The 9117-nt window shown below is 34.1% G+C and overlaps 1 protein-coding gene and 1 pseudogene across 1 annotated transcript; one reads left to right on the top strand and one right to left on the bottom strand.

Moving 5' to 3' along the window:
- The first annotated feature begins 607 nt into the window (after positions 1-607).
- Positions 608-2222, top strand: LOC140956341 (uncharacterized). Its single transcript, XM_073413053.1, has 2 exons — positions 608-739; positions 1755-2222. The coding sequence occupies exon 2, from the start codon at positions 1782-1784 to the stop codon at positions 2091-2093; it is 312 nt and encodes a 103-aa protein (XP_073269154.1). The 5' UTR covers positions 608-739; positions 1755-1781; the 3' UTR covers positions 2094-2222.
- Positions 2223-3137: 915 nt separating this feature from the next.
- Positions 3138-6268, bottom strand: LOC140991840 (aspartyl protease family protein At5g10770-like; annotated as a pseudogene).
- Positions 6269-9117: the final 2849 nt, after the last annotated feature.

The following is a 9117-nucleotide window of genomic DNA, read 5'->3' as shown; positions in this document are numbered from 1 at the left end:
ATATATATGTTGTACACCTACGGTGCACACCTATGTGACCACCAATGAGGTATCACTCACCCATTGGATACACAATTTTTCTATATTTGATCAGGAGTTGGGTTATAAATATATTTTTAATTTAATGAATTTAATAATTAAATCCAAATGCAATGAGTTTATATTGAATTTAATTACCAATTCAAATTTAAAATTACATACTTCATTTATTGAAAATTGGAATGTTATTTGTTGACCAATTCAATATACTAAATTTCAAATTGGCCCTACAAAGTTAGAAGGGTCAAAATGCCAAATTCAATTGTCCCCGATCGATCTTTAAATGCCCAAACCCGATAGCCGATACTTACACCCGTTCATGTGATTTTCAATTTTTTTTTTGCCTATTTCTTCACCCAAATCGGAAAAAAGGAATTGTATTTAGTTAATAATTGGTGAATACCAGATTGAAATTGGGATTTTTTTGTGCTTTTTTGAGTGGTTGATGTTGATTTGGATTGGATTGGAGACGTAATCCAAAACCCAAATTGTTAAAGGCGTCATTTTCGTAAATGTCCTGATCTTTTGTTGGAGGATCGTTTCTTTTCCATTTTCTTCATCGGTAAGCTTCTTTCATGCTATAAATTTTCGATTCTTTGCAGATCTGTGGAGTTTCTGTGTTTTTTTCATATTTGCGTTTTTTGATTCATCGTTTGGACGTGTTTATGCTATCTTTTTAGGGTTGAGCTCGTGTTTAGAGGTGTAATTTGAAATCTTATGTTTGTTTTAGTAGATTAAACGAATGAGTCACACGTTTGAAGCGGATGATTGAGTTACGGGGTTTTGGATTGAGTTAATTTTGTTGATATTTCGTTAAGCTTGATTAATTGGGAGTTTCGACCGTTTTGCATGGGATTAGTTAGATTTGAAAATCTTTATTTTCGAGTCGATACTAGCTATTGAAAAGCGATGGGGGTTGCAATTTCTGGACTTGAATTTTCATAAATTTGGGTCTTGGATTTGGAATTGGTGGATGAGGACTCCTATGATGATTTGGTTACTGAATGTTTGGATCAGATCTTGGCATTTCAGCTCGACAAATACTTCATCAAATTTTAGTTCTGGAAGATGATACAAGGAAATATTAAACTTATGTTAATTTTAGGTAGCGGTGAGATGTTGTCAAGCCGACTGACTTATGATCTTGAGATGTTTGGTTTTGATACGTCAAATGTTGGGTTTCTACTAGCTAAGATTTTCGGGTTTTATCTGCCAATGTTATTTTAAATTTTGGTTCCTTAGGACTGCTTCTTTTTACCTAAGCAGATGGATTATTATCTCATTGCATTCCCTTAAGAATGTGACTTCTTTAGAATGACTTGTAGCTAATGATTTCTCTGTATTGTTCTGTTTTTACTTTGTGGATTCTAATGGGAAAAAGCAAGTTAGCAGTACATGACATTAATTTTTTGGCATGTGATTTTGCTTACATACTCCTCCATGCTGAAATTCCCATTGTTTTTTTTTAAGTGGGGGAATAGAGTATCTTGTGAAGGTTGATTTTAGCTTTTAAGCGGGGGAATAGAGTATCTTGTGAAGGTTGATTTTAGCTCTGGTATGATTTATGATGTTGCCTCCTGGGAGTTCTAGAGAAAGATTTGTATTGATGTTATTCATGTTCTGTGCCCGCACCAATTCATATCTTGTTTTCGGTTGCGTTGAATGAAGATCTTCTGCTTGATACTTACAGATGAATAATCTGGAAACATGTGCAGGGACTTTCTTCTGGCGTTCACAAAAACATGGGTCTTGACAACATAATTACTTCTCCCCATCGACGGGCACAAACACAGACTGCTTTTTCTCCACCGATATTGAAGAGACAACACTCCCGAGTCGTCGAGGAATTGGGAAGCTGTTCAACCCTTGTTCAACGACACCGGTTTCTTCTAATCGCTCTTATCCTCCTCGCATTTCTGTGCACTGTTTATCTGTACTTTGCCGTCACTCTTGGGGCTGGCGATTGTGCTGGATTGACGGGAGCTCAAAAGGCATCGTGCCATTTGCAGCAGGCAAAAGCATCTGTGGCTAAGGGGAAACTGAAATTCTTTTAGTATGTCAAAATTGCTTGCTTGGAATTCTTTCTTGTTTTGTTCTGCTTTGGGATTTAGAGTAGAATATTTATTAGGAGAGCAGATAATTTTGTGCGAATGAAGAATATTTGGAATTAATTATCAATTTTATTCCTTTTAATTTTAAAATTTTCCAACTACATAGATTCATGTTTTTTTTACCTCATCAATACTACTTTCCTAAAGAATGTATTTTGTTTTTTTTTCCCTGCTCGTTCGAATGAAAATTTTGATCGCTTCTCTCTGTTTCTCAAACAAAAAAATTTGATTACGAGTATTGTCACCTGTACGGTTGAATGAAGAGTTACTTACAGTAATGGATCTGGAAGAAGAATTCCCATTTCAAGAAAAGCAGCCCCAAGTGGAAAAGACCCGACAAAATGGAATCTTGGGACTGATTGTTGGCCCCTTTTATTGGTTGAGTAAGCTGAATGATGAACTGCACTTGAGCTTTGTGTTGGGGGTGGTTATTGCATACGAAATCAACCAGGGGTTTTGTATGGGGCTGAGCAAAGTGAGCAATCAGTATTACATGAAAGATGAGCAGAAATTGCAGCCCTCTGAAGCTCAGGTTTACTTTGGATTCATCCCCTAGAATTAGTGTGTGCACAATATTTCGATTTGCGGGCGTGTCAGGTACAAAGATGCATCAATTTGTGTAAAAATGATGAAAAATCTAACTTATTAAAAACTCGACGATTGTAGATACTAAATTTGACCGTCTGATATATAATATCCTAAACAAATATGACGTCATAAACAAGGAAAATTAGAAAAACACTACTGAAAATTGAGAAATAAACTCCTAACATGATCTATATTTTTAATAAAATGTAGGAATTTACAAAATATTGACATATACTAAATAACGTTGTTGAAATATGAAAGAAGATTACTTGAACTACTGAAATTTGGAATGAAAACTATGAAGACGATTGACTAAAACTATGAAAATTCTGTAGAGAGTTTGCTAGAATTTGTGCGAAAAATTGTGTGTCCCTGTGTTGTCCGATTCCCTCCTTTTCATCAATGTCCGGTGCGATTTCTTCTACTTTTCCCATGACTTACTATCTGCCTATGTTTCTTTCCCACGATCTCCTCCCATCTGCACGTTATTTGACCCATTTTGGGCTTAATTAAGTTTTGGGTCTGTCCAAATTTGGGCCTACATAAAAATATAGCCCCAACAATTAGTGAACCTGAAGTTACAGCATCAGTATCGGGTAAGCAAATAGGAGAAAACTCTCCCAAACAAATCAGAAGTCTGAGAAAATCAATGAAAGATTGCTTCTTCCCAATCCAATCAATCCAGAAGCTACTCCAAACAGGCCCTTATTGTTCCTACGACATCCAAACACAAAGCTATCAATCAGGGTTGATCCAAGAAGTAAACGGTCCCGACCCAGTTCCCCATGAGTGTAGGATCCGTCTCCATATGTGACAACATAGTTGCAAATTGCTGCATTATTCCCACACATTCCTGAGTTGCATGTGGCCAATTGTAGAGCATCGCAGGCTTGTGAATTGCAGAGAACTGATTGGTACGAAGGAGATATCATAGGGTTGAAGAGGGGTTCCGACTGAGTGTGGCACAATTTGCAAGGTAAGCATTGAACCCACGTCAGCTCACTTCCAGTATCAACAATAGTTGTAACGTTTCGGCCTCCTAAAATTATCGTGGCAACATAGTTTAGCGTCTGTAATTTCACACCTGAGGTAACAGGAACCCGAATTTCCGAGGATTCTGTTTGGCAAGAAAGTATACTCTTGATGTGTGATGGTATAGACTTAACTCAAATATTGTTACACTGATCCCAAAATGTGCCACTATGATTACAATACTAAAAATAATATATAATAAAGTCACATCACAATATAACACAAGATCACACATAACTGAAATCAATTACATACAAATAACTCATGACCCCGAGACATGTCCCAATATATAAATACATATATACATTGGGATAGACGACTCAACCTCAACTCGGATGTGATTCTCTCCAAAAGAACCCTATCTTGTTTCCTGATAACTTGGAGTATCTATCATTGTCCACACACAAAGATAACACGTTCCTTGGGGCTGAGCAAACACTCCATGGAACAACCATAATAAATACAACATGTATCTATAAGATGATATATGAGATACAATGCGAGACATGCATGTCGTGGATGTGTCGGGTCAATTACACATCCACTGAGCATGTATCGACATCAAACAAATTGCTATCAAATCATCGAAGCTTGAGCAGGCACACAGACCTTAGTCAAGTATAAATGAATATCCATGGATAGCGTCGACAAAACACCTTCAAATCTCAACCAATCAATCATAGAGACCACAAATGACTATGCTTTTACGAGATCAAATAATGTCAAACGTAATATCGTGCTCAAAACCCCAGAATCAATATCAAAATCCAATTATATCAAGGTACCCAAAAATCATAACTCAAAGTGCATGTCATTATTAATGTATGTATAAAATGATGTTTGTTAACAAAATATGTATTTTATACATCGGCTTAACAATTATGAATGTTATGTATGCCACATCAATTCAAATAAGACATATAGACATATGCCTTCATTCAAATCAATCGATCATATACCAAATGACACATATTTGTTGTATGTTACTCTATCGCAACATATATTTTCTTTGTCTTACCACGATCAACTCGAAGTGAGCTATTACAGGTTTTGAATCTACACGACCAAGTCACCCGTAAGGTGCAAGAAAATCCTATCATTGTATGAAATTACTTAATTAAGGCCTTGACAATAGTTTAGTCCTAATCTTGTTAAACGTAAGTTGTATTGCCGACTTATTCAATTTTCTAAAATAGAGCAATTGAAATTGATCTCAACAGGGTGACTTTACTTGATTCAATATCCATAATTCCACCACTCTTTCTCAATCGACAATAATTTAGTACTCATTTCTTAATTAAAACTTAATTTACTAGTACGCAAATACATATCTATAAAATTCTAATTCACAATCTACTATTGAAACATGGTTCACGAAAGGATGCATCTTGAAAGGCTGATTATTAATTCAAATTGATTGTAAATCAACTCAAAACCTTAATTATAAAGTCATCTAGTATTATTTCTTGTTGAATCAGCTTACATCCACATTTTACCTCTTATCTATATCAAAGAATGAAAATAAACTCTCCTCAATATATAGCTGTCCAAGTGAGAAATTGAATTTGTAGCAGGTTTGAGAACTATGCTTCGATGGCAGCCTAAATCTTGGAGACAAATACTATATTGATACAAATTATTGTGCTTGACTAATAAATTTGACATATGAAATGACAAGCTTTCAACTATGTGTGGAACAAAAGGCTAATTTTCATGCATCCACTTTCCTTTCTTTAATATTTACCATTATGTCTTTAAGATTAATTGGAGTAATTTTAAATTTAATTCACTATTTTTAAAAATCAAATATACTAGTTTAAAATTTAATAGACTATTTCAACTTTTAGTTCCAATTACGATTATATTATGAGTTTATTTATGACTCACGATTAATATAATTAACGTAAAACAGATAAAATGATCTCACAAATATAGTTTGCAACAAGGCATACTTCGAGCCTTGGGTCCAATTCCTATATCGATATGGAGCAGTGGTATAACGTCTCGGATTCGACAATTGTCCTCACTGTACTAAGACGAGTCTTTTAAGCGTGCTTATGTCCTCACTCACACGCATCATAGGAAACTTCTCAGGAGGTAACCCATCCCAGAATCGTGTCAAGTTAAGCAGACTTAACTTTGAAATTCTCCCGTGATGAGCTCTCGAAAAGAATATGCACTTTCTCGATATGAGTAGTAAATATCAATTTTTTTAAGCACTCCTCAACTCCAGAGTCAGATACCTGAACAATTTTGAAATCTCTCTCATTCCTGTGTGAGATCGGTTCATTCATGTTCCTTTCATCTAGAAGTCTGTCAGGAGCCGCTCATTATCCGTGCAACCTCATGGCACCAACGATGCAACCTTATGGCACCAGAGATCACCTTACGCCCTCTTTGACCCCAGGCTTCACATGCCCACCAGCTTCCGCTTGGTTCGACCCTGAACCACACCATACTAGGAGAGGTCGGCTCTGATACCAATTGTAATGCCTCATATTCGACGACTATCTCTACCGTATCCAAATGAGTCTTTTCAGCGTGCTTATATCCTCACTCACATGCATCCTAGGAAACTTCTCAGGGGGGTTACCCATCTCAAAATTGTCTCAAGTCAAACATGCTTAAATTTGGAGTTCTTATGTGATGAGCTCCCGAAAAGAAGATGACCTTCTTGATATGAGTAGTACATATCAAAATTTTTTTAAGCACTTCTCAACTGCACAGTTCCATACCTGAACGGTTTTAGAATCTCTCTAATTCCCGTGTGCGATCGGTTCATTCATGTTCTCTTTGCCTAGAAGCCTGTCAGGAGCCGTTCATTGTGCGTGCAACCTCATGACACAACGATCACTCCCCACCCTCTTCGACCTCGGACATCACAAGTGGTTTTATGTGTTTCATTTCAAGTATATTAGCAGCATTTTGAGTCCCTGATGATGGATTTTAACAACTATAATTAGACATAGTTACGGAGGATTCACATGTACTATTTATGGTATTAGTGTGCATTAGCATCGTTATTGCCACCTAAATCTTAATCTAAAGGACAGATAGCCATTGTAACTACTGGCAGTTGGTCATTTCAATTCAATATATTAAAATTTCATATACAATCTTTTTTTTCCAAAAATGAAAACATAAATTTACACTTACATCCCAGAAGAAATTATTGTTCTTGTACGACCGAGTGTTAGTCGTTTTACCAAAAGTTACAGTTGGTGATAACAGAGCAACTATAATTTTTTAAATCATACAGCATCTCAAATATCATATTTCAATTATTTTACCTGTAAAAAAAATTATTGCACCCTACAGTTTTTGTATGTACTAGACTATGAACATGGCATTTCTAGCTACCTTTCGTATTAACTCTCAAAGATTTTACATCATTAGAACTAAGAAGAACAATTACAAGAAACAAAAAGGGTGATGGCTAAAAGGCCATTTCCAAGAAACTTGGTTGATTTTTCTGGACGCTAATCAAAAGATTTGAGATGAATTTGCAGAGGGAAAATGGAAGAAATGGGAAAGGGTGGGTGGATTCTTGAAATTTTGGAGTTTGGCATGAGAACAAAGGAGGAGTTGGCTAAAGGCCCCACTTTTGGATGAAAAATTATTGGAATTTCACGTGGAAGTTTTCAGGTTCATCAAAGAAATCGTCTGAGCAAAATAAGTCCGAATGAAATCAGAAATTGTTCTCACAATAATTAGGAGCAAACTTACAATTTTACGTATCCTTCATCTCCGACTCGATGTTATACTTTATTATTTTAAAGCCATATAAGAATCTTTTTTTTACACCAGTTTGAACATATGCATTTCTTTTGAAAAAGAGATATTTATGTCACTTCATCCTAGTGATAGTGATGTTGATACTTACTCAGATTTTGTCAGGAAAAAACGATTCGACTTAGTGATATTTGTATTTTACTGAACTGATTTAGAGTAGAATACCATTTGCTATAAATTTGAAAGTATTTTTACACGAGATTTGAAACGTGAAACAGAAAATTTCCAATAAGTTATTTTGATATTGACGAGATGAAATTTGAGAGAAAAATTTAAATAATTTTAATTGGTTTGCAGAGATTTCTATGGATATATGCTTCTTGTATGCATATATTTTTACCCTCAGAGTGTGTTTGGTTGAGTGGATTAAATAATGATAGATTAATAGTCAAATATTTATCGTTAAAATTTTAAGATGTTTTAATAATCATTTTGACCCGGTTTAATATCCAATACTATTGATCAAATAGTTATCCATAAAATTGGATCTTAAACCGGGTCAAAATGATTATTAAAACATCTTAAAATTTTAACGATAAATATTTGACTATTAATCTATCCTTATTTAATATACTCAACCAAACGAGCCTTAGTATCGAAACATATAGTTATTTGTCATTCTCGACTTTCAAATGTTTTAAACCGTATAATCATCCAAACATCACGTTTTCATTATTCTTTTATTAGGGATAAACTCAAACGATCATCCTACGTCTAATAATTCTACCAACTTGGAACTTTTAATTGTCGAACATATAATACTGATTTTAATAGCAATTATAAGATCGCAGTTTTAAAAGTTTAACCGGTATTAGAATAATGTCCAAAATCATCATGTTGATAATTCCACAAACATGCAATACAAATATCTTAAACCGTATAGTAGATGAAAAATCAGATTTTAGTAGCTTTTCATTCATATTCATATATAATTTACTCCCTTTGTTTAGGTCCAAAAAAATGGCTAACAAGTTGCTTTTGTAAACTTCAACCATCGAAGTCCCCCAACTTCAAAAATCCAACAAAAGACAGCCGCCGAAATATTATTTATTGTTAAAAAAATAACAATAAATAATATTTAACTATGTGTATTTGAATATTGAATGTTGAATATTTGAATGTTGAAAATTAAGTAAAATTAGGTGTTGAATATTGAAATTTGTGTGTGATGATGAAGGTAATGATGTAATTTATTTTTGGATTATTTGTAAAAATTTTCTATAAATAGATCTTTCATTTGTGAAGAAAATCACAATTGAGTTGAGAGAAAAATATTATAAAGTGTGTAGTGTGATAATTTTGAGAGTTTGAGATTTTTACTTTTTACCATAAATTTTTACTTTTTCACAACACGTTATTAGCACGAAGCTCTAAAAGTCCTCCGTATTTTTCCAAGCTCCAAAACAGAAGAAAAAGGTAACAAAAGTAATAATATTTATTTTATTATTTATTTATTTATTGTTTATATATTTACTATATAATATAATGTTATTATAAATAATAAAAATAAATTTTTCAAAAAACTTGTTATAAATCCTGGGAGGATGTTAAGACG

The sequence above is a fragment of the Primulina huaijiensis genome, chromosome 13, assembly GCF_012295235.1.
Source record: "Primulina huaijiensis isolate GDHJ02 chromosome 13, ASM1229523v2, whole genome shotgun sequence".
Lineage (NCBI taxonomy): Eukaryota > Viridiplantae > Streptophyta > Magnoliopsida > Lamiales > Gesneriaceae > Primulina > Primulina huaijiensis.
This window is presented reverse-complemented; position numbering and strand designations above follow the sequence as displayed.

Coding starts and splice junctions, on each gene's coding strand:
- LOC140956341 (XM_073413053.1), top strand. CDS start 1,782: ATGGGTCTTGACAACATAATTACTTCTCCCCATCGACGGGCACAAACA.